Genomic DNA, 26,840 nt, shown 5'->3' on the forward strand with positions numbered 1-26,840 from the left:
TTTATATAGTTCTTCACTAAAGCAAGATGCCTTAGGAAAGTAAAATGAAGGCAAGACAAACTGCCTTCAAACTACCCATTGGATTTAGACTATAAGTATGCTATATTACCCAGGAAAATTACACTGAAATGTGGACCTCCATGGGAGCTGGGTTAAGCACAAGCCTTCAGCCACATTTTGCTGACCATGAGATGAGAAGTTATCAGGAAGGGAGAGTTAACTAGGTCATTTTGGGGGAGGCGAGAGCACTTGGACTATTTCAAAGGTAGAGAGAAAAATCAATTAATATTTTTGAAATAAACTGTAAGTACTTTTAATGACACTGTTGGGCCACAAAAGTGCTATGATATATAAGGTAACTCCCAAGGATGCTGGCTGTATCCAGGTGTCTTAACCACAGTACTGTTACCATCATGAGCTGGGTGACAAGGCAGCATCTTTGGATCCTACCTACTGATGTCCACTCACAAGCATCCACACAGCTGTGACAAGCAAAAATATCTCTACCCAGGAAGCTTATTCCTTATTCAGTCTTCTATTTTCAATGTGTATTATAAATATATTTTTGTCTATTAATCTGCTAACTATTCATTTAAAAATCAAGACACCGTTTAATGACAATAAAACCATTCTTTCTATAACAAAGTTAAAAAAAAATCTCAATCCACCACTAATGTCCCCTGGGGATCAAACTCTCCCTAGTTGACACCTACTCTTCAATACTAGTGGGCCACAAACTTTGATATCATCACTTTAAAAGTCTCCAGGTTCAAGGCAGCTAAGCCAGGTCTGGTGGCATACACCTGTAAACCCAGCATTTGGTTTGTTCAAGGCCAGCCTGAACTACATAGTGAGACAGACAGACAGAAAGAAAGAAAGAAGGAAGGAAGGAAGGAAGGAAAGAAGGAAAGAAAGAAAGAAAGGGAGAGACAGAGAGAGAGAGAGAGAAGGAAGGAAGGAAGGAAGGAAGGAAGGAAGAAGGAAGGAAGGAAGGAAGCTAAATGAAGCAGCATGGAGGAAGTGAAAGCTTCAGTATGGGTGGGGACCTACAGTCCCAAAAGAATCTCAGGGGTCTTTGGTATTCATATTCTTATTTATATCCACTAATAGGGATGGTCCTCAGTGTGGTTTCATTTTCTTTTATCTCCTAATTCAAGAGAATGGAGATTTTCATCAAAGCATACAAGATCTTTCTCCCTTTCTGTCTTTCCTTTTTTCTTTCTAAGTAAAATAACATTTTAATTGGCATACTGAAAGTCTAAGCAGAAAAGACTTTAACAAGGCATAAACTGAAATCACTGTGTATATAGTTTCAATATAAGGTTCTCAACTTAATGGAGAAAGTAAGAAACACAAGTCTCTTTTGGGCCAGGAATTTAGCTCAGGGGTTCCGCCACCTGCCTCGAAAGCGCAAGGTCCCAGAGTTTGATCCCTGGTACCAAAAAAATAAAAAAGTCTCTTTTGCTTCTTATTTGATAGTCCAAACAGGAAAAAAATAGAAGAATTAAAGTTGTTATCACAATGTCCTTTCTGTGACTATTGCTCAGAAAATCTCCATGCTACCTGGTGTCCTGTCCAGGAATTGTTTCCAGTTTAACAGAGATGAAAAATAAGAGTGATTTAAACAAGTTGGAATTGTATTTTTTTTTCTTAAGTGATAGACGACTGAAGTAGGTAATCTAGGGGCAGAAAGGTGGCTCTGTGATCATTAGGGACTCAGATTTCTTCTGCCTTTCTCCTTAGCATATGACCTTCACTCTCGATGACACAATGTCTTCTGGTACTACTGCCACCACATCCAAAGTGCAGACTGGAAGAAAGAGGGAGGAAAAGTGAAGAGACACTACCTCTTACTGCTTACATCTTTAAACAGCCCTCTAAGAAGTTCCACACCACACTATCACTTATATCTCATTAGCCAGTCACACAGGTTCAACCAACCCCCAGAACTCCCTTCTGCCTGACTGTGTATCACTCCAAGACCTGGCCTAAGGCCACATCCTTGCTCAGCTTCTTCCCCTTCCCGGTCCTAATTCCTACACCCTCTTACAGCTTCTTCTCCTCCTTCTCTTCCTCAAGTCACTTGCACTAAAACCCTGCCTCAAGTTCTGCATCTAGCTAGGGAAGCTAATCTAAGAGTCCAAGCTCTTCAACCAGATTTGCTCTCATTCAAGCTGCCTTACTGCCCACATCTACATTATATTGTTTCTTACATTCTATCACTTAAATAGGTTTTAGATAAACTCTTACTAGATATGTGTGCTAAAGTATTATTAGACAAGTTTATTTAGCTATTCATAAGCTAGGAGATCTAACTTCTTTGTGTCAGTGTATGGCTTGCTCATGTCCTAGGGACATCACCCTCGGAGAAAGACCACAGCCCTACACTGGTCACAGTCAGGATGGAACATCTTATACTTTATGATCTGGTTCTCTCTGTGAGAGCAGCATGTGGAGAGGCTTAGCTGTTCTGACTCTATCAAATTTTGAATGTTCCCACTTGTTTCTTCAAAATATCTCAATGAAAACTGAAACAGTCGGTGAATGGTTCCGAACTATAATCATTTCTCACACATAAAGAGTTAGTACCCCTACTGTGCTTCTTAAACTGACCCACTATTTGCCTCACCAGAGATGGGACCAGAAGGCCACTGGCACATGGCACAGGCATAGGAAGAACTCCAGAGACACTGGCATTGGCAGAGAGCTCAGACAGGGCTGCTCAGCATGGCCTCACCTTCTGCTGGAAACTAAGAGTCTCCATGGAAAAGCACATCGCAGTGCCCCAAAGCCCTCCACAGGTGTGAGCTTGCCCCTCACAGTGATCGATGGCACTTATTATCACCCATGTGATCCTTCCTGGAACACCTGGCCTCTATCTCAGGTGCTTGAGAAAAGCCCTATGAATATGGAACAATTTCACTTTATCTGACTGAAAACCTAATTCCATCAACCTTAACTGACAGCTTATTTTAAATTTAAAACACTGAATAAATGAATGGACAATCCTTGTAAGAAAGGAAACAGAGGGAGGGAGGGAATCTGTTGGTCATCAAAGTAGCTAATGATTCACACGGTTACAATCGCTACTGATCCTAGAGCCCTCATAACGTGCCAGGCACCATGCTTTGCTTATGTGAGTCATCCAATTCAGCAAATGCTTGGAGTAGCTGTTTCCCAGAAGATGAGACTAACACTCAGAGAGAGGCTGGATATCTGTCTAAGGCCAGTGTTGTGTCTGAAATCATCTAATGCCATAGCCCATGCTCTTAACCACTATTATTCCAATTTGTAAATAATATATAATTTAAGTAAAAAATAAAGTGGAATGTAGTGAACTATGAAAGATATTATGTGGCTATCTTCTAAAAGGAAATACCCTAGGGTCACTAACTCATTTTCACAATGTTCTTTCTCTTTTTTTTTCACATAATGCATCTCAAGAGAAATATAAGAATACTGCTACATAACCGAGGTGCCAAGTACTCACTCTGTACCTAAAAGCAAAGAGAAAGGCTTTGATTTTCAGTAATGAGCACACATGACTTCTATAATCATAAATAAATTATTTTGAAAAAAGTGATGATTTCTCCCAAAGAGGTTAAAATTTATCTTGATATGGATTTTGTGTGTGTGTGTGTATAAAAAGGAAATTCTATTTTTTGCTAGTAAAAGGAAATATTTTAAATTATTATATATCTCCAAAAATGTCTTCTGGAACTCCATGTCCCTTTATGCTCCAAACCCTCAAGTTTGGTCAAATAACAAAAGCATAAGACGTTTTTCAAAATATTAAAATTTCTATGGCACCATTTCCAACCCAAGTCAAAGTTTTATAGCAGTGAATCAGCCAAACTACCCCACTACAGAACACAGGATGTCAGTGAGATTTACAGGACACTTATGGGACCAGTACCAAGCATTCACGTGCATACACATCCACAAAGCTAGCCTCCCAATGCTGTTCATATCACCGGCAGACATATCAGTCAACATATTAGCCTTATAGTTTGTAAATCTAATACAGGAAAGTCAGTAAAACATAAATACAGCAAAGCACATGAACCATAAACATAAACCAAACATTTTTCCCTAGATCCAAAATCATAATGATATCATTCATTTGAAGTTTTGTCCTTTGCCTTTCACTTTTTGTCTTAAATCTATTTGGAATTGATTTCTGTGTATGGTGTGAGGTAAAAATCCACTTCATTGTTTTCTGATAAGAAAATCATTACTATTGATTAAAAAAATCCTTCTTCCCCGGTATTCTGAAATGTCAACTGTGTCATGTGTCATATCCATGTACGAGTGGGTCTGTTTCTGGATTCTGTGTTCTACTGCACTGGTCTGTTCATCTGTCCCTATATCAGATTCACACTATCTTCACAGTGTGAATTCATGGTAGCTTCACAATGAAATGTGATACCTGGAAGAATAAGTCATCCTATCTTATGTTGTTGCCTTTCTTGCAATTTGTGTTCTGTATAAACACTGAATCAGCTTTAAAAATCCATAAAAAGAGAAAAGAACGATAACAGAACTGTTGGGATTTCATCTGGTTTTGCAGTGAGTTTATAAAACAATGTAGGGGAACTGACTCATTTACAAACGATGAATGAGACCCATTATTGGATCCTCTAGCTGCTCAGCCACTAAGCTAATGCCAAGTTTTAAAGATATTTTGGTAGTGCCCCACTTCAAGATACCAATTCCTGGTAAACTCTGAAACTTCCAGGGTGGATATTAACTGTAGTCTATTTCTTTTTTGGCTTTTTTTGGTACCAGGGATCCAACTCGGGTCCTTGCATTTGCGCAGCAGGCGGCGAAACCACTGAGCCAAATCCCCAGCCCTAACTTAGGACTTTTTAATGTGAAGTATAGGAATTTTTCTAACTTCATTTTTTTTATTGCTGAAATGCAATTTATCCAAGTTCTAAATGATCTCACTAGTCTAAATATGTGAACTTCTTCCTGGGTAAAAGTTTTCAAAGGCCTGATTATTTGAACTTCTTTATCTTGCTAATCCTTAATGGGATTTATAAAATTGCAATGAACACCAAAGGAGTTCATGGACATTGGATAATGTGCTGCTGTTTCCAGTCACGGGGGCCATGCCTTCTGCTCTTTGATGTCACTGCTCAACAAAGCAGGGCCATGTGTCTTACAAGGGATGGAATACAAAACTTGTAATTGAGTTCAAGTGCCAACTCGGTTACATAATGTACAGAATTTGGCTCATGCCACAACATTTCACCTCTCTGGGCCACTTTGCTCATCTGTAAAATGGGCCTAAGGTTTTCAGGTTTCTATTAGAATCAAATGGGATCATGCATATGTAAGAGCCTAAGCACTTTGCCCAGCCCAGAAATTACACCCAATAAGAGTCCTTCGTTCAGTTTGGAACCACCAAACCTGTACAACACTAGAAAGGCACAGGAAAAGTATTAAACATAAACTTCATAGTATTATATGAGATAGAGATTGGAAAGTACAAATAGAGATAGCATGTACATGTACGATAATGTTATGCACGGAACAGTGTGAGTGAAAGAACAATTAATAAAGAAAATATCAGTTAAATTCTTTGTTTCATTTTTCTCTGTCTCTGAAATTCTTAACAGAATGCAGTCCCTTTCAGAACTCATAATGCTGGGTTGGGGCCGTTTTGCATTTTCTATGTGTGCAGCTGTTCCTCCACTATAAGTATGCACATCTGCTCATTAGCAATACAATACAATTTCCACTGTCTAATTATTTGCAGATGATAGATTCCTTGTACATGGTCTAAAAAAGGAAAGTCCTTCAAAAATGGTGACTTATTTTTTTAAAAAACTAACTTAAAAGGATCAGCACGATGAAGTTCAGATATTAATTTGGCAAGTTTAAATATACCAACACCAGTACTTAATTGTCCATTTGGAGGGAAACAGAAGGAAAACAGGATCGTTTTTCTTCCAGTTAATGTTTCTCAGTGGACAGCATGGGGGGGCTCCCTGCTCCACCATGAGGCAGTGGGGCAAACCTGCTGAAGATGTAAGGGACCAATGCCACCCTGAGCCTCTGGGGACCTTCTGGGAATAAGTCACTGGCTCAACACTTAATGCATGGTGAGTGTGTGTGTGAGTGGGACATGTAGGGCTCAAGGGCACTGACTAGAAGAGAGGCTTTGGGGGACCTCTATCATTAGGCACAGGCTGAGGGGCCTCACATAATCCCCATGCATGGCCCTGAGGGCTAAGGCAGCCAAACAGGGCATGTGACCCTGGGGTCCCATGAAGCCTAACAGCATGGCTTCCTGAGGACACCTGGGAGCTCCCCACTGGAGAAGGAGATGGGATGGGAGGACAGGAACAAAGAACAAGAGGCCCACGGAGGTTATCAGAGCATGGGCTGGGGAAAAAAGATAGAGAAAAGAGGAGAGATGCTGGGACTCGGAGAGGAACAAGACAAATGGGTTCTGGGAAAGTGGCTTTTCTACAGGGAGCAGAGGTCTGACAGCTGTCACATAGCACTCTGCCTCTGAGGGCTCTGTGTCCTCGGATTAGCCACCATGCATAGAAACTACTTGGGAAAAAAGGTGTCACACTGAATAAGTATGGAGTTTCTTTCCTTTTTACTTCCTAATCAATAGAGCATGTCAAGTATTTCTATGGCATTTACATGGTATTGGTATGATGTCATCTAAAGATAATTTAAAGTGTACGGGCAGATGTGCACAGGTTATATGCAAATACTATGCCATTCTATGTAAGTTACATGAGCATCCACACATTTTGTTATCCATGTGGGACCTGAAACCAATCCCAGTGGATACCAAGGGAGGAATGCATACACTAAGTGCTTATTCAATGCTCTATAGCCTGAATTCCTTCCTGGCATGCACTGTAGGATAGGAAGTTTTATAGATGCAGAAACTGAGGTCCATGTACTCCTCAAAGAGAAAATATTTACTGGGAAGTGCATCTTGTAGAGGAGGAGACAGAATGAACAAAGCCCAAGTAAATAGATCAGTAACTCTGCTTGTGATGAGATTTAGGTGGACAGAGAGCACAAATCTGGGGAGCTGGTGGGCTGAGGCCAGGAGCACTGCTTTCACCAGGATGCATGGGGGAGGCCTCTCCTTGGAGACATCCTGAGCTGAGACCGAAAGGCAAGAGGGATCTGGCCCATTATGAGCTACGGGCAGATAGGGGAGCAGGTCAAGGCCTCAAGGCAAGGAGGCACCCGTGTCTTGTAGGAATCGACCAAACCAACAGTGAGTAGGGGTCAGGGAGAATCCCAGGCCACTGGGAAAAGGCTGTAAATCATCCCAAAGAAAATGGGGACCCAGTGAAGAGCTTTAAGCAGGAAGGGATATGCTTTGTGGTTGTTTTGTTTTGTTTTGTTTGCACAGTACCAGGGATTGAACCTAGGACTTTCACACTGAGCTGCAACCCTAGCCCTTTGTTATTTTTTTAATTTTTTGAGAGAAGGGCTTCCAGGCTGGGATCAAACTCGCAATCCTGCCTCAGCTTCCCAGAGTGCCAGGATTATAGATGTGTGCCACCATGCCTGGCTCCTTGTGTGTCTTTACCTGTCCTTAAGGAGAATGGATTGGGAAGAGGCAGGACAGGACAGTCAGGAGGCTACTGGAGGCATCAGTGGTCAGGGGAGAAGAGAGAAAGGAGACATGTCCACTCAGCTGGTGGGTGGCTTGCCGGCTCAAAGCCAGAGCTTCACCAGCTCACACTCTGACCACAGGTTTGATTAAAGATGTTTTAATTGGGAATATTTTAATTTGGGTTGTCAGAGGAATGTCTGGGAGTTTTTCAGCAGTTTATAGATGAAGGCCGAGTTAGTTAGAATCTAGGTTGAGCTATTATATAAGATATGGTCAAAATATGCTCTAAATGTTTAAACTTTAAAAAATTTATTACTGTAAAAGACACATTGCCATGAATCCCCCTCAAAATATTTCTCTTTACTTTGAACACATTTATCTCATTGTTCTTGTCACTTTCTGAAGCAGTTCTGGAAATCCTTTCGTGAGTGTTTTTATGAGGCATGATCAAAAGGATCATGAATTCTGCTGAGTGTGATCCACTGAAAAGGCAGGATTGTAAAAATATAATGTTGGGTCCTCATCTATGTTATTCACCAGGTCTGGCACTATATGACTTCTGACTCTTCCCCAAAGTCAAAATGACCATGAAAAATAAATGTTTTGAATCGAGGCAGCCATAACAGCACAACTAAAGACATTCACGAAAGGGTGCTTGTAGAACTGCTTCAAAAAATGGCACAAATGATGGGATAAGTGTATTGAAGTGAGGGGAAATATTTTGAGGGGGATTAATGGTGATTTTTTTTTTACTGTAATGATTTTTTAAAAGTTAAATATTCATTGTATTTTTCAATCAGACCTCATAGAAAAGAAGAAAAATGGGCCTAAAATGAACCAGATTAACAGTAGTTTAATGAAGTTAGTTCTGGACAGCCAGGGATGGTGGCTGGATGCCTCCCTCTTGTAGCTCTACCATTCCTGTGGTCCAAGATGGCTCATCACTCAGACACACACCAACTGTGGGAAGGAAGGGGGGGTGAGCGCCTACCCTCTAAGCGCACAGAACCCAGAAGTTGCATCCCATTTGTGCCTACAAATGCTCAGTGATTGGAATTGTGACACATGCCATACTTAGCTCTAAGGAGCCTGGGAAACTGAGTCTTTATGAGAACTACATGCACAGCTAAAATGTCAAAGTGAGCCAAGTGGAGAAATGAATATTGGGTCAACTAGCAGTCTCAGCCAGAGGCCTTATAGGCCAGAGTTTCGGAAAGGTGCCTTGGACCTGTTCCTGGGCACAGTCCCCTGGGAAGGCTCATGGCTACTGCAAGAGATCTACAGACCACCACAACAGGCATGGCCAGAGGCTGAGGAGTACGTTACGAGTACAGGCCTACTCATTTTCCACAGCTAGGTGAGGCGTGGTGGTGAGTAAGAGACTTTCAATTTAAAGTGGAATTAAATTCAAACTAGCACTTGTTTTAAAAGGGATATTGCATTAGCCAGCTTTCCTGTTATGGGGACAAAATACCGAACACAGATAATTTAAAAGAGGAGCGGTTTATTTGGCTCACAGTGTCCAGTGGGTTTAGCCCAAATTTGGGTGGCTCCAAGGCAGAAACGGCACAGCAGAAGAGCCTGGTGGAGGACAGATGCTCATGTCATGGCAGCCAGGAAGCACAGAGAGGAAGTGGAGGAGCTGGGACAAGAATACACCCTTCCAGGGCTCCAGTGACCAACTTCCTCTGACCAGGATCAACTTTCTCACAGCACATTCAGCCACAAACTTGTCAGTGGATGAACCCACTGATGAGTACAGCACCGCTATAATCCAATCACCTTCCAAACACATGAGACTTCTGGGGGACATTATAGATGTAAACTATAGCAGATATTACCATGGGGAGATCCAACATCCATCAAGATGTTTATCCTTCAAAGAGGTCCTCCTGTACTCTATGAAGGAGGAAAATAGATTTGAGCTTCAGACGAGTGGGGTCCTAATACCACCACCAACACCAAGCGAGATTGTGAGTCCTTTGGAATCTCAGTTCTTCTCTTATGTTAAATGGCAATGAGGATACCTACTTTAAAGGGTTGTGAGCAGTACAGTATTAAATGAAAATCAAAAAAACAAAACACCCATCACTAAGACTGACTCAGAAGAGGTGCTTAATAAATATTACTATCCCTGGCCTTAGGATCAAGGAGAGCAAAAATGGCTTGTAACTCAGAAGTCAGATTTATGGGGGGAAGCCAAACAAGGCTGACATCTGCCTGTGTACTGTGGCTTGGCTCAGAGTACATGGTCTGTGCTCTGAATCCTACACAGGAACAGGAGGGCTGGACGTCTGTCATGCATGCATAGAGCATGCTAGTTAGAAGGACACACAGCAAGAATGAGAGGCTGGGATCTGACCCAGTTTTTTGATTCCTGCCTCAGCAGCAAGGTTTAGGAGCCTCTGACCAGGGACCCATCAGCCTTGCTGCCATCAGCAACATCAGAGAACCATGACATACACAATTCTGAAATCTTTCCAACTAACAAGAGGGACAAAGGCATTTGTGTGAACAGAAAAACCACACTTTAGTGGATGCAAGGTACAGTATTTCCCACAGAAAGAAATCAAGGGCAACATGGGTATAGAAAAAAATTAAAATCTGATTAATCTAGATTATTGTATTGAGAAAGACATAACAACAACACCTGGCACTTGCATGGTACCCTACCATTATTTTATTTAAGTCTTATGACAACCCATGAAATAGGGATATAGATATTACCGTATTATCACTTTTTGTTAGATGAGAACCCAAGACTTCTAAACCTCTGGCTCTGCCATATTGCTTGGGGACAGCAGGAGTCTGTGGGGCATGTGGTCAGGAAGGGACATGCTCTAATCAGTTATCAGCAGGGCAGGGAACTATATCTGTCCCATGAGTGAGATGAAAAACCAGAACAGGATTATGAGCTTACAAACAGTGGCTCTTAAATGTTATAGCAAACATAGAGGTTTTGCGGTAGCTGGTAAATTAAGGTGAAATTCTATTGCATTTACCGACCAAATGTATAATGATGGTTGTGGATCTCTCCTTCACCTGAAGCTGATCCCGAGAGGCATTCTTTCCAGGCTCACAATGGCTATGGGGAGACAGGTCTCTGGCTCCAGTGCATCTTAAGGTGTCTAGATTCCCTATTTCTCTCCTACTAAGGAGTTATATCCGGTACTTTGTCCCACCCCATGAGACAGATACCATGAGAGCTGTTTCAGTACCTAGTAGCAGTGAGACCATACATAATTGTCTGTTTAGTCTGCACCACAAAGATCTGATCTGATTGAAAGGTGACTTTAAACTTAAGTTCCTCCTGTTTCTACTAGAGTCAGACCCTTGACATTAGCAAGAATTCCCACATTTGCAGATACCGTTCTAGGACATTGCTTCTGCCACAAAATGCAAGAAATCACAATTGAAAAATGTAAGCGGCCCCTTCAAGTCCTTAGTGATTTTATCAATAAGGTACTAACGTCTTCCAACATGCTGATTAAAATACATTCTCTTGAGTCATATCTCTGTGGGGAATCACATGTTTCCTGGGCACATCTTCATATCAAAGGTCAAGGCCTTCTCAATTTTTATTCAAATTTTGTCTTTTTGCTGATAAGCATTTCCAGCACAGGCAAGAGTATTCCTCAAGTGGTTTTAGGAATCGCTTGCCCTCATTTCTTGCAAGAAACTTGAGGGGGCTATTGCTTCAGAGATCAGAGTCACCCAAATGCAATATCTTGCTCTCTTTGAAATGCCCTTTTTTGAATAAGTACGGTCAGTTGTACGTATCTTTACCACTTTATCTGCTCTATTGGTGGCTGCAAGACCACTTCTCACTGGCTCATGTGACAAGAGTTGGCCAGGTTCATTCACAGCCCAGCTCACTCTTGCCCATCCTTCAGGGAGTGGGCTTCAAATTTTGACCTTGGAAGAGTGACATGTGACTACACATTTTGGACTTGCAGGATTCCCTGAGAAAATTAAATCCATTGATTCCAGAGTTCCTCTGAATTTATGTGTTTGCTTTAACATTCCAGTGCTGACACATTTTTCCTAATGATTTCCTGTTAATATCTTCATCTTTGGCCTCAACTGCATTTGTCTGCATGTTCATTTGATCTCACTATACTGAATCGTGTGTGTGTGTGGGTGTGTGTGCGCGCGTAGGAATATATTTTCCCGGTGCATTACCCAGTATACCCCTGTATATTCCAGACCACTTGGTGATTTAGCACACCTCTGCCTGGCAGACAGAGGAGACACAGATAAATGTCCTTAATGAAGACTGTCTTTTTTCCTCTGGAATATTTTTATCTTCCTTTTTTATTAGTATTTGTTTACCACACATAACAATAGCACTCACCCTGGGGAACTGGCACCTAAACATACCGCCTCTCAATCATCTTACTTCCCTCCCCCCGCCTTGCATTCCCATTTCCCTGCATCCTCAGATTCCCATCCCATCCCATCCCCACAATGTCCACCTCCAAGACTGTCTTTCACAGCAGTTCAGAGACATCAAGAGTGGGTTTTGTATATAAGAGGTTTTCAGGCAATATACCCAAAGTCCTAAACCCCAGTTCTTGATTTTGAATTATGAAGGAAACTCTAATCAGCCACCAACAGGTCTTAGAGAAACACTTTTTAATGTCTCGCTTTCCACATGTGAATCGATAGTAAGATTCCAAATGGTTTAGACCTCTGATTTACACACCCAAATTAATCCTGTTAACAGTCATTAATATAATGAGCACAGTGATTAAGTTGGATGAGTTCAGATTTTTGTTGTTCAAGTAACAAAAAGTGAACAACCTATCTAAAGGGAAACAGTGGGGAGTCCATGGTAGCACACAGCCCAGAAAACTATAAAAAGAGCTCACAGAACTGAAGGTGGGGCTGCAGGAAGGAGAGGTCCAGGGCTCTGGGAGCCTCTAGGAACATCCCTCTTCTTGCCTCTCTTCTCTCGGCCTGTGCTTATTTGTCTTGCTTCTCTGTAGACAGGATCTTCCCCCACACAGAGCACCTCCACTTTGGCATCTTTCAGCAAAGGGAAAACATCTTTTCTTCTCATGCAACAGCCCCAGGAAGGACTCTGATTGGGCCCACATGGGTCACATGATCACTCCCTCAATTAAATACTGGGGAAAGTAGGACAATATACTGAGATTCAGCAAGGCTTACATCATGCATACGTCCTTTGGCCCAGTGAAATGCAGCCTGATTCTAGAAGGGTCACAGGAAAACTTGTAAGACAATAAAATATTGTTACCATGGCTCATTACACTAAGCTACTCAAAAAGTAACTGATGACAATGTAGGAAGCACTGAAGTGAAAGGCTCTAGTCTGTGATGTGTTCTAGATGACCTCTAAAATCCCTTCTGGCTGATGAGTCTATGAATGACTCTCACTCTGCTTCTAGGAGAGAAAAAGCAGATAAAGCTGTTACATTATTGGATAGTGTCAAGGGCTTAGCTGGTGATTCCCCCAAATTCACATACTGAGTCTTAGCCCTAGTACCACAGAATGTGACTGATTTTTAGACTGATGTTTTTGAGAAGGTAAATAAGGTAAAACAAGGTCATTAGGGTGGCATGGTCTGACTGGTGTCCTTATAAGACAGCAAGAGACAACTCATACAGAGAAAGGACAGCATGAAGATGTAGAAGCTGGCCACCAGAAAGCCAAGGAGAGAGGCCTCAGGAGAAATAAAACCTGCTGGCACCACCCTGACCTTGAGCTCCAGCCTCCAGAACTGTGAGGAGATGAGTATCTATTGTTGAAGCTGTTGGGTCTGGGGCACTTTGTTATGGTGGAACTAGGAAAGTACTCAGGCAGTAAACCAAGAGCTTCAAGGTGGCTGGGTGAGGGCTGGGGCACAGATGAGGCAAATGTGGTACGTGAGGTAGGGGCACACAAGAGCTTCTTTAGCATTCTGTTTACAGCGGAAATCCCCAAGGTTCGGGGCCCAGCCACCTATTAACTGGTGCGTGCTGATGAAGATATGATCAAATGGGTAAGAGGTTAAGAGAGGCAAGGACTGAGAAGTCGATGCCAGATGCCACCCTGACTAAATTCTGCTGGGACAAAGCCTTGGGGAATTCTACCAGGTTGGCCAGGTCACAGATACAGATTGGGGCTGTGAGGAGCCTGCCACCTCCATGGCTACAGAATTGGCTGGGCTCCCGATGTGGATCTCTACCGAATATTTTGGAGCTCTCAGTTTCCTGCTCTGACCCTGGGCTTTGCCAGCCAAATGGCAGAATGTCTGCCTTATCTGATAGAAGACTTACCAGCATGAGCTCCTGGCCATCACCACCCCGAGATGACAAGTACCAGTCAGAGCTCTTGTCCCAGCCCTCAGTCCTGCCTTGCTCAGGTGCTATGCCCAGTGCTCCAAACTGGAGTGACACCTGTACCTTCTGGTTACAGTGCTCTAGTCCCCGCAGTCCTCCACCTACTTTCTCACCAGGGAACCTACTGCCATGTCAAACCAAATACCATCATGGTAATGCCACCCGGCCTTCTTCCTAGCCTAGAACTCTGGTCATCAGCAACCCTAGTGGATCTGCCTGCATCCCAGGGCTTGACTCTGCCAAGCTATCACTCTGCTGTGCTTGCCTTTGCCCTGACCTTTGCCTTCTGCCAAACTGCCCTGGCACCGGATGGTTCTCAGAAACAGCACCCAGAGCCACCCCTAATCTGTGCCACCGGGGTCACACTAAGATTTCAGCACAAGCACGATACACATTTGGAACAAAGTTATCTGTCTACTTCTCAAGAAGCAGTCAGCATGGCAGACCCACCACACAAAGACCTGGGGGCCAAGGAGAAGGGTTCTGTTGGCTGGGCTGTTAGGGAAGAGGGTTTGTGCACGATCACACCGATTAGACAGGGCTTCCAGTTCACAGGCTCATAATACCAGATCACCGCACTGGCAAAGCAGCACTTGTAAAGCGTGAGGATGAAATCTGCAAATTGTTCATTACTGAATATCCCAATGATATTTGCTGACATGAGATTGTTTGCTTGTGTGTGCACGCAAATAAAATCTCTGTCCACCTTTGTGTACAGTCCAAATATATTAATATTTCCACATAACAAATTCCAAGGAAAGACAAATGAAATATTTAAATAACCCAACCATTGTGGACCTACAGAATACTGTCTTTTACCTTTGTATTCTTCTTTTTTAAATCATCCAGACATTTAAAAAAAACCTGATAATGTCAAAAGATGAGAAAGGGTAAACTTGGGAAAATAAAGGAACCATAAATCAGGAAAAGTTTGGAGCTGCTAGAAAGACACTTTAATTTTGTAGACAAAAGACTACATTAAGGAAGAATAATGCAATAATCAAAGGTGAACGGATCTGCATTGTCGGGCGGCTTTCTCTGTGGGAATTTTCCCACCCCTGACAGCTGTAGCGGGGAGGGGCGCCGAGCGTGGCTGCGCCTTTATTCTCTCACCTCCCTCTCTCCCCAGCCCCTCCTTTTCTCCGTCAATAAATGTCTGCAATCATATTCTTGAGCTCCTGTGTGATTTCAAGGTTCATCTCTTCCATGCAGCTCAAACCCTAATTATCCCAGCTGTAATTAGTAAGATAATTAAATACTGGCTCACTCATCACTCTACCTTGGGTCGGGTCGTGATTCTCCCAGAAGACCTTGAGCAGCTCCTCAAAGCTGATGCGCTCCGGCTGGTACACAACCCTGACGACTTCTGCATGGCCAGTGTTTCCTTGAAAGAAACAGAATGAACAACTAAAATTTACTGACATCAGTTTACTACAAGCGATTCGATCTCAAAACACCGACAGATGAAAGCTGAAATTGTCCCCTCTAAAGGAGGCAGCAGCATGGTTGGACTTGAGCTAATGCTCTCATCTTTCGTCTCTGTGGTGTGTTCTTTTTTGGAAAGGCACAGTTACCCTCCAGTGAGCTTCCTGGGATGACGACTGCTTCATTGTGCACTGGCATGTTTTTAAGTGCATGGGAATCACACTTGGACCTTCATTTTTCTAACCTCACTCTTATGAAATCTTATAGACGCAACTTGACAGAGCACTCAAGAATGGCAGCTCTGCAAAGGGGAACAAGCCTGTTCATTTTTCCCTTCACTCAACACTCTACGGAGTAAGCGCAGCTACACCACAGAGCGAGGCGGGTCACGAACAAGAAGCCTGTAAAGGAAGCCTGGACTAGTTCACATTAGATAAATTAGTTAGTGGAGAGACATACTTGCTGTGCTGTTAACACTGAGGCAAGGGTTAGATTCAAATACCCAGCAGGGTGGTAAGTGTTTTCTCAGCCTAATTCCTCTCTGTGGTAAATAACAACCACAGCAAATGTCTCTGCAGAACCCACATAAACAGGCTTTTTCTTGGAGGGCGTCCCGAAGGTTCCAAGTTCGGGGAAGTGGAAATTTGTAGTACCACTTGCAACTGTAGATTCATGCCCTTTTCTGTTGTATAGTCTTGGAACTTAGGAAATAATAGGTTCCTCTTTCCTAACATCATCTCTATATTTAAATTTGCTTTTTATCTCTTTTTTGGTCACCTTATATGTAATAAAGAATTTGGCCTTGCCCAAAGAGAGGCCCCTGAGAGATTGTATCCAATAGAAACAGGGCTTTGCCCTTGGGTACTGGGAGATCATATCTGGTAGATATGGGGCTGGCCACACTGGGTTTTAGGATTATCCCTGAAAATCTTCATGTGTGGGCTGGCCATGCCAAAAGGTCCGTGTGAACAAGGGTCGGGGTTTAGATGACGTGCTGTCAGTCTATCTGGAGATTGGAGCCACAGTAGAAACTCTGGACACCAGAGGTTAGGCAAGTTCTTTGGTGGGCATTCCTCCCTGGTACTGTCACACATGGATGCCAGGAAGGTCATATGTGCGGCCCCCAGGGGAGAAGAGAGGACAAGTACTTGGAACTGCCTTCTGCCTCTCCAGCAGCTGTGAGCTGTAATACATCCTATCCATGAGTGTTCCAGGTTCTGCTGAGTTCTCACGGTTCTTCTGGCAGATGATCAAGGAGGAGTATTATCTGAGGATACCCTGAACTCGCTCCTTAGTTTACAAAAGTGTTTCCCCCTATGTTGGTTTTTTTCACTTTTGCCCTCAAAACTGTCTGATGCTATATACACAGAAGTAGAAATCACCCTTTTATAAACCAGAAAGCTGAGACGAAAATGTTAGGTTTACCTAAGGTCACACAGCTAGTGAATTTCTGGGCCATAATCTGAGGAGCACCCTCTGACTTCTTGTCCAGGCCCCTACTCAGTACATTAGAGTCAGAGCGTGCTGGGTCAGATGGAGTGTCACTTGCTTGGCTTTGGGGTCTGCCGGGGGTGGGGGCACTTCTGTGTGTGTCTGGGTGGGTCCAGGGGCTTGGGCTTGGAGTCTAAGTCGAAGTCTTGTCCCTGCCTCCTTTCTCTTGGTGCTGCTTCCTAGCTCTGTTTCATCACCACTAACTGAGCAGCTTTGGTTCCTCCAGCACTCATAGATGGAAACTGTGAGCCAATTAAACCTCTCTTCCTTCAAGCTGTAGGTGTCAGGTACTGTGTTCCAGCAGTGGGAAAACTGACTGATGCAGGGAGCAAGGTGAATAACAGGAACATGAGTTCAGAAAAGGAAAGACATCTATTCATTATATTTAATCTTTTAAATATATAATTTCTTTCAAATTGTAGAAGCGATATTTATGAGTAATGTAAAGCTTAGACAACATGAGGGAAACATAAAAAGAAAAAATAAAATTCACCCATATTCCTGCCACATAAGACTATAAATATTGTTATGATCTTTCTGGATGAATATTAGATGCATATGCCCACACACTCACACGTACACTCACACACACACAATTTGTTCAATTGTAATACAGCAAGTTTTTCTTACCAGAATATTGTGAGTAGAGTACTTCCTCATGTCACTGAAATTTTTTAAAAAACCATTTAGAATGACTACATAACACTCCATCAGATGGTTGTCCGATTACTTATTCAATCATTCTCTGTCACTGGACATTTAGCCTGAGTCCTATTTTTATCCCTGAATGTAAATATTTTTCTACACTTCTGAGGCTGCCTCAAGCCATTGTTGTATAAGTAGAATTTCTAAATCAACGTTTATAAACATTTTTAAATTTCTGCCTGGTGCCAGACTGCTTCTCAGTAAAGTTGACTGCATTTCTTCCCCTACTGGCAGCATGTGGGAGGCCCACACAAACCCATTCATGGAGTCTTTAATCTTTAGCAATTTCGAACTGGAAGATGGCATTCAATTGTTTTATTTAGGATGAATTTAATTAGTAGACAGGTAAAAAATAAATTTTATGTTTATTAGTAAACTTACTTTCTGCTTTGCTCCAACTTTTGTCACCTCCCCTTTAAATTGTTATGAATTCATTATTATATTAAGTTTTTTATTAATTGGTTCAGTCCATATGATTTCAAACACAACAGTCATTTAAATTAGCATATAAGCAGATTTTATGCTAACAGATATGAAAAGAATGATAGTAGAGAGCTCAGGAAGAAGATATAGCAGGTATAATATTCATGTTATGTAAAATCATTCTGATCTGCCTTAAAATCTTATTTGGTCATTTGAAATGTTTAAATGAGAGATTCAACTACATAAGCATTAAGATTTCCTGAACATTAAAAAGTCACAATATGTTACAATGACACACATATTTAGTACGAAAAGCACTAAAATCACACTAGAAATACAAGCAAAAGATGTAAGCAGATTATTCACCTAGATGGAAAAAGTAAATGGAAGTCAAGATACATAAAATGCAGTAAGACCAAAGAAATTCATCTTAAAATATTAACATACCATCTATTATTTATTACATTTTATAAAACTGCTTAGAAGGATGTGGGGTGTTATTGAGGACACAATGAACTTGGTGCCCTCACTTGGTCTGCGGCAGGGAAGGTGACTAAGTCATCTCTGAGAGCCCATGGCACATGTGGCCAGAGCCAGCAAGATGCCCATTCACCTGGATGAAGTGATGTAGAAAATCTGTCCCAAAGTTATGATCCCAAAGTGGGAAACATACATAAATGCACAAAAAGTCCATGGTGTCATTATTATTGGGGAGGGGGTACTAGAAGAAGTCCAACAGAGAAGAAATAAACGATGGGACAGTCACATGAAGAAACATCATGTGACTATTAAAATAGCATATCCTTACCATAGAAGAGTGGTTGCTACTGATTAAACCTCATCAAGAAGCAGGCCCATCACCTACTTGATGCTATTTAAAGCCCACAGCAATTTTTTCCAATTTTTTTCTATTATAACAAAAATCACATCATATAAAATTTACCACATAAAATCTTAACAATTTTAAGTGTAAGGGTCAGTGATGTTAAACACATTAATTTTTGTGCAGCCACATCATCTGTTTCCAGAATTCTTCACTTTGTAGAACTGAAAGTCTATACCCATTAACCACCAACTCCCCATTTCCTCTACTGCCAGGCCCTGACAACCCCATTCTACTTTGTGTCCCCATGAATGTCTCTACTCTAGGGCCCTTATATGAGTACAGTTCATCCATACTGGAGCATATGTCAGAGTTTCCTTCCTCTCCAAGGTAGAACTTTGTGTGTGTGTGTGTGTGTGTGTGTGTGTGTGCCACATTTTGTTTGCTCATTCATCCATTTGTGGATACTCCACGTTTTAGCTACAACTATAATACTGCTATGAACATGGGAGTACATATACTGCTTACAACAATTTTTGCAAGAAAGATATGATCCTATTTTACAGGTGAGGAAATAAAAGCCTGCCCACAAGATTTTTCATACAACATTGCACAGATAGTGAGTGGCAGGATCCACTCACAAGACCACTAAGTTTCAACTGGAGGTAAAGCTTGGACCCATTCTATGATCTCATGTTAAGGCTCTGGAATGGAAAAGCCTGGAGTTGTCAAGAGAAAGCAAATGTCACAGGGGCAGTGGCCCAGATGAGAAGTCACAACTGGGTGGTAAATAACATCCAGGCTGTCAAAAATATTTTAAAGGAGTAGGCTCTTCTTTTGTTACAATAATATGCAGTCACGAAAGATTTCTACTCTCCAGCAAACACTTCCAGAAATTACTGCCACAGACATTATTTGTGGAGAGGTTTAAAGGCTCCTGGGTGTCTAAGAGAAACTACTATCATTCAAATTCAAGATCTATTTGCATTGACAAACAGTGCAGAGATGCCCTTGCTAAATTCACCTTTAAGTTTCTTTACTTTATTTCTCCAAAGTAAAAGAACCTGTGTAAAAATACACAGTGCAAATGATCAAAAGGATTAAAGGACTCAGAACCACTTATGGAAATGCCCACGTTTTGCAGGAACCAGGCAACGTGACAGGCTAATTTCATTCCAGAGGCCAACCTGCAAATACTATCTTGTGCTTCCAGAGATAAAAGGCCATATCTTAAAAATATTTCGAGCTGTGTCTTCACATTCCATCGTGCAAATAGCATGATAGATTCGATGCGCAAACACGCTGGTTCACAGCAGCTTTATAGATGCATTGGCACTGCTGTACCAAAATATCTTGAAAGAAAGGTGGAAAGGATGAATGTCCCCTCTGAGCATCTTGCTCTGCTGCCTGATCTTGCAGACCCAGAGAACGGGAAAAGAACACAGAGGGGCTGGTTATGGGCAGCCATCCCTTCTGAGATGAAGTATCCAAGACTAGATAACTGGTGTTCTAGGTACAGACTGCCAAGTGCCACCTGGACAAAGGCAGTGCACAGGATCTTGGCTGGGGAGCCTAAGGGTCCAGGCAGGGATCCTGGCCACTCAGCTGCTGTGTGGTCTTCACAAAGCTCTCTCCTCCCTGGACTTGGGCTTCATTGCCCGTAACACGGGGTCATTAGTCATACTTACCACAGGGGACTGTTATGATGCTTGGTTCAGTAATCTGTAGGGTGCACTTAGGGAAGTCTGACACATCAGACACAGAAGGACCCAGCCAACACTAGCCTTATCAATAACAGCATTGTTCGTATTGTTAGGATTCCCACCCTTACTGTTATTTCATATGTTTTTGACTCTGGGAATCTGTATTTTGCAAATCTAAAAAACTACTGATCTAGAGAGAGCTCATGGACCCTGTGAGCAGCCAGCCCTCAATCCTGCTCTCCTGCACCTCAACACTTGCTGTCTTCACAGTCAGGAGACACAGGAAGTCCCAAGGCCCTAAGGAAGGGAAGTAGGAAGGAAACCTGGAAGGGAGGAAGGAAGGGAGGAAAGTGAGTAGGGAAGGAAAAAGAGAGGGGAAGGGGAGGGAAGCTGAAGGCAAAGGAAAGGGAGGGGAGGAAATTGAATGGAAGGGAAGGGGAAGAGAAGGAAAGAGGAGAGAAGGGAAAAGGATAGGAAGAAGGATATTAATCCTTTATCCATCTGGGGAACGAACGAGGAGGATGTGGGAGAACAGGGATATATAAGTTCTTTCTTTACCCTCAGAGAGATTACTCTCTACTAGCAATGTTAGTACAGATTACCACCCTATAGTTTGGTAACCATGATGTATTGTTCAAAGCTCTTAACAGACAGTACCCAAGGTGATCCTCACCAACACCCTGAGACAGGTAATATCATTCTCATTTTTGGAGGAGGAAGTGGAGACATAGAAGTAAAGGAATTTGTCCAAAGTCAAACAAACAGAAAGTGAGAGAGTCTGGATTTTTGCCCTGCTAGGATGGCTCCAGGACCTAGAGGAGAGCACAGCTAGGAGGCTGATAAGCAGGACACAAGTGCCTCAGAACATCAGAGACATGCAGAGAGGCATGATCCTGGTAGATGGAGAAGCCAAGGGTGAGGGCAGAGGGGAGGGCATCCCCGGGGGAACAAAGGCCATGACAAAGGCCAGAATTCCTGGGAAGGGGGAAGGGGCAAGGGCTCCAGCTTCTTGCTGAAGGAGAGGTCTTTGCACCCTTTCCAGTAAGAGCTTCTCAGCTGTCCACCACCAGCCATACTGCCTGCTGCCATCAGTAGAGACAGGAGCTGCAGTGGACCCAGCTGGGAGGCTGTCAAGATGACCATTAGGATGCCCAGCTCACCGCTAGGAGAACCAAGGCTAAGCACTCATGAGTGACTGAAATAATTTAGCACAGCCCAAAGTGCCCCAGTGCCTGCTGCCTCTCCTAGCCCTGGCCCCGCACCCTGCCCTCCAGCAGTGGTGTGACCCCAGCCTCCATTCTCCACACCTTCCCTGACCCAGGCTCGGTCTGTACCTGCACCTGCATCCTATGGTCCTCAGTCCACACCACCTCTCTCCAGCCACCTGCAGTCCAGGCCACCCCTGCTCCCAAGGCACCTTCAGACCCTGCCTCTTCCAGGAAGCCCTCTGAGTGTGGACCTTAAGAAGACATGATGTGCATGGGGGGAAACAGTCGTGTGACTAATGGGATTGGCTTTGCTCAGAACCAGGCTCCTCAACAGGGCCATGGCCCCTGAGGTCACCCACAGGGTGGCTGTAAAGAGGGGAGGTAATGTATTAGGCAGCTGCCACACAGAGGGGACTCCAGCGGTGATGCAACCTCCCCGGATCCTTCTCTCATCCAGCTCTGCAGGGTGAGCCTGGAGCGTGCACTGTTTTCAAGCACTTGCAACTCCCCCGTATCCACAGTACTCTTGGAGAAAAGGAACCCTGATGACACTCTCCGTGTAGCCCCCAAGGATCAGGCACACAGGGAATGTTAATAAATACATATAGATCAGAGGACTCTCTACACTGAGTTTCCCACCGCTCACTTGGCTTTCATTTAGAAGGGTGTCCATGCAGACCCCAGTACCCGGTCCCCAAAGAGAAGCCAATACATCAAAACTGGATGCCCTGTGGAGTTCACTGTAGGATCTGAGGAGTATCTATACTGCTCTGCCCTACCCTCTGCATTCTACAAATGTAGGTGCAGCCACCACCCAGAAAAAGGTATTAGACATGACAACACTTCAACACCTTATCTATTCATGGACTTCTAAACATTTACCAAATGCCAGTTAAGTTCCACGTACTGTGCCTGGTGTTGGGGACTCAGTCGTGACAAATGTTAATACAGTAACAAAACGAGATCCTCTCCCGCAGGCATGGACTGTAGTCTGGGTCCAGGTAAGGAATGGCTCCCTAAAATAAAAAGACCCGGTCTGCTTTATTTATCCTACAGGCCAGATGGAGGGGAGAAGTGAGCTACTGTGGGCTTTGTCTTTTTTCATTAAATAATAACCATTCTTCAACGCCCCTCATCTTTTCCCTGCCAACCAGACTCGTCTAAACTGTGAAGCCAAATCAAAGAGTGCAGGAAAAGATCCAGGTGTTTGAAGGGAGAAGAGGGGAGAGGGTGGGTGAAGAATACTCCCCTTTCCCATCCAAGATTCAAAACACTACTTTTCTCTTGCTAATTAACTACAAAGAGGTAAGATGTCAGCTCAGTTTCATCTTCAGCTCCTGCAGATAGAAAATGTGATTTCCAACAATGTACTCATTATAAAAAAATCCTAATACATCAAAATTGGATGCCCTGTGGAGTTCATTATAGGATTTGAGGAGTGTCTATACTGTCATTTTATCTTGGATTTTTTTCTTTTGTCTCATCAGTCACTTAAAGTGTCCAACGAGAAATGTAAGCTTTAAAAAGCATCCTATTGATTGAAAAGTAGAAAAAAATACTGCTAGCGCAATTGTGTTGGTTTTCTATTTTTTTTTTTTTTTTTGGCCCATCATGAGGAGACACGCTGGGGATTTTATAATCCGCTGCATATATTTTTATGGACATATTGTTCAGAGACCATCCTCTCAGAGGCATGCTATAAACACAGTTGAATACTTGATCAAGAAAATTCCTCAAGAAAGCAATCAGCTAGGACCATTAATGCTTGGTGCCACTGCAAGTTTCCTACTGCCATGAAGGTAACTAGTAGGTAAAATCTGAGAACTAGTATAGGAGAGAACAGCTCACCAGTTTTTGTACGCAGTCTGCTGACTGCAGGGGCTTTCAGCACAGAGCGCTGTTTTTCCAGACCACAAAGTATACGAAGGGTCAATGAATAGGGAGTGATTTTGTCTGTTTTCCAGACCAACGCCAACTCCTACCCCACTATGAAAGAGGCAGGCATGATAACAAGTTAGCAAAACAAATCTGGCAGGTACAGATCTCGGTACCTTTGTAGCCAAGAAAATGAACACAGTTTTATCAAGTGGCCAAATGAGTGCCAGCAAGGGTCTTGCACGCTGAGAAAGTGCGACTCCAAAGTTACCCAATTACACCAAGCCTGAAATGAGGCCTGCAAGTGCCTTGTTACCAGTAGGTTACACCAGAGCAGAGACTCACAAATCCATGCCTTCGAACAATTTGTGGGACTTTTTGAAACATACCCTCCCACCTGCCGCTCCACTGCCTGCTAGAACTCTGATCCAGACCACCTGGGGCCAGGCCTGGGTATGTGCATCCTGAAGACCTCCCCTGGTGCTTCTGAAGCAAACCTGGGAAAGGAAAGCATGAATTTAGGCATTTGAAATATGTGGCTCTGCCTAATGAAAGGAAACTGACAGAAGATTTTTTAAAACAAGGTCTCAGAACTGGAAGGGCCCTGAAAGGTCATCTAGCCAAATGTTACATTGCTCTTCACCTCTCTGCAAGCTCCAGCTGACCATCTTAAATCAGGGCACACTGCCTCACAGAGCAGTCCCTCTTGGGATACCTTCTCAGCTGGAAACATCTGCTTTTATCCAGTCAGATCTGCTCCCTTCTGCTCGTGCTCCATGCTGTGCCTTTTGGAGACCTTCACTCCTCTACCATGGCTCTTGAGAAGCTCAGCACCTGGGGCACTGTGGGGCAGTTAAAAAGGCACTGCCCTTGGAGCCAGAGGCCTGATCTTGAGGGAAGACACTGCCCAAGTAGCCTCTCCACTTCTCTATCACGATTTCAGGGATTCCCTAGCTATCTTCTCAGTGGTGGAACACTGACACATTCAGGAAAACCTCTTCTTGACAGCTTACCCAAAGAAGCTCAACTGAGAGAGGTCCATGCTATTCTAGTTTTGTTAGCCTGGACCCTACATATCTGAAAGTTTCTGGCTGTTCATAGTGAAGTTCCATTATGGATATCCCATCAATCACTCAGTATACAGTAATAATAACACATAGATTGAATTACTAATAATGATACATAGATTTGATTGCTGCCAGTAAGTTCCAAAGTGCTTTCCTTTACATGTCTGTCTTCAGGGCTCACAACCACATTCTAAGATTGCTGGGGCCCGTATTAGAATCCCTACCTTACTGATGAGTGACTTGTGGCTAAGAGAAGTGAAGTGGCTACTGGATGTTTTCAGCCTGGAGATGAATGGTTACTCTGTAACTGTTGACAAGCATAATACTTTAGTTGGTGCAATCTTTTCATAAACCCTAAAATGCATTCATATGCATGAATTATCCCTCCTCATTGTAGTATTATGTCCATTTTACAGATGAAAAAGTCCAACCTTCACTATTTCTTTGCTTAGCTCAAGCCCAGTATGTTTAAGCCAAGGCTTCAATGTGGTCATTGATTCCTCAGTCTCACACTGTCTCCCCATAAACATCTGAGTCAAGGGTAACCCTAAATTATTCCTACTGATGGCTTCCTATAGATCCAAACTCAGCTGTAACTAGATGGGTATCAGGAATCTTTTAGCCTCAGTTACTTAGTCTTTGGTGACACTCAGTAATTGGTTTAGAAGCCCAAAGACATACGCCGAGGTACACACCAAATGGTTTCAACAATGAAGTGCTGGAAGTTGTGCCAAGGACACTGGCATCAGTCAGAATATTTGAGTTTGGGTGAATTACTCAAGTTCTCTTAATCTTAGGTCCTTAATCAACATAGTAATTATGATAAAAGTGCTAACTAAAAAAGGCATGCTGCAAGGATTACACTATACACACACACACACACACACTTTTGGCTACCTATAAAAGGTTCTAATACTTAATTTCCTCTGCTCATTCTCTCTGTCCTAGCCCAACAAACAGGAAGTTATTAAATGTGAGCCATGATTCTTGACTCCGCACAGCACTAGGCATGTGATACAAGCAATTCAAAGACACAAAGGCATAAAGCCCACTCTTGGGGGACCCCCAAAAACATCAACATCCTGAGATAGAAAGTTCAAGATGCCATGAGAGGGCTACAGGTAAGTGCTCGGGGGGTTGGGAAGGAAGAAGACAGGGAAGGGTCCATAGAGGGGAAGCATAAAAATGGGTGCACTTTAGACACACAGAACCGGAGGTGGGGTTTCTGTGATGCAAATGGCAAGCGCTAGGGCACCAAGATGGGGGACCATACTATGGGTACGATGGCTCAGAGGGACTGACCCACACCATTCCCTCCACAGGCACAGCATCCAATGCCCACCACACCGGACGCTACTCTCGCCCCCTGTAGGAGGCACTGATCAAGTTAGCTGTGTCTGTTTCTGAACTTGTTTAGACCATTGCACCTTATCCTGAAATCTTATTGCACTACTAAAAATAGGGACAAATGAAAGTAGGGAAAGAAATAGAGCTTCATTTCTATTAAAAACTAAGTTAAATGCCTTTAAAATACTCAATACAAGGAGGTCATTTACAAATAATATCAAATGATGTGTAGGCAGACTACTACCAAAGATCAGGAAGGGTGGCTGCCAAGGGCTGGGGAGAGGGGGAATAAGGAGTTAGTATTTATGGGGACGGAGTTTCACTTTTGCCAGATAAAAAGAGTTCTGGAGATGGATGGTGGTGACGGCTGCGCAACAATGTGAATACACTTAACACAGGAGTCCTCCCTTGTTTGTGGGAGATACCGTCCAAGACCCCCAGTTGACGCCTGAAATGGCAGATAGTAACTGAATCCCATAATGCTATATTTTTCCCGCACATACATAGCTATGATGAGGTTTAATTTATAAATCAGGCACAATAAGTGATTAGCAACAACAGTAAAATGTAACAATTAATATACCATTCTAAAATTGTCAGCATCAGTACTTTTGCACTTTGAGGCCATTATTGAGTAAAGTAAGGGTTACTTCAGTACAGCATTGTGACCGGGACTCTGACGATCAAAATGGCGGGCAGTGTACACAGTGTGCGCAGAGATGACTACTCCCCGGGCATCCCGGCACAGGAGGGCAGTGTGGGTTCCATCAGGCCCCCTGGAACACCGTGTGATACGAAACCTCGGAACTGTTTATTTCTGGAATT

At 43.1% G+C, this 26,840-nt stretch overlaps 1 protein-coding gene across 8 annotated transcripts in view; it reads right to left on the reverse strand.

Moving 5' to 3' along the window:
• Positions 1 to 26,840, reverse strand: part of Msra (methionine sulfoxide reductase A) — a 368,989-nt gene that overhangs the window by 100,198 nt on the left and 241,951 nt on the right. For all 8 annotated transcript variants that reach the window (XM_087216696.1, XM_087216699.1, XM_087216697.1 and 5 more), the window contains one exon: positions 15,228 to 15,332. In XM_087216696.1, the coding sequence (XP_087072822.1) occupies positions 15,228 to 15,332 (105 nt within the window). The remainder of the gene's footprint in view (positions 1 to 15,227; positions 15,333 to 26,840) is intronic.

This window comes from Heterocephalus glaber, unplaced genomic scaffold (genome assembly GCF_053883595.1).
Source record: "Heterocephalus glaber isolate CG9 unplaced genomic scaffold, H.glaber_assembly_v1.0 deba00001460, whole genome shotgun sequence".
Classification (NCBI taxonomy): domain Eukaryota; kingdom Metazoa; phylum Chordata; class Mammalia; order Rodentia; family Bathyergidae; genus Heterocephalus; species Heterocephalus glaber.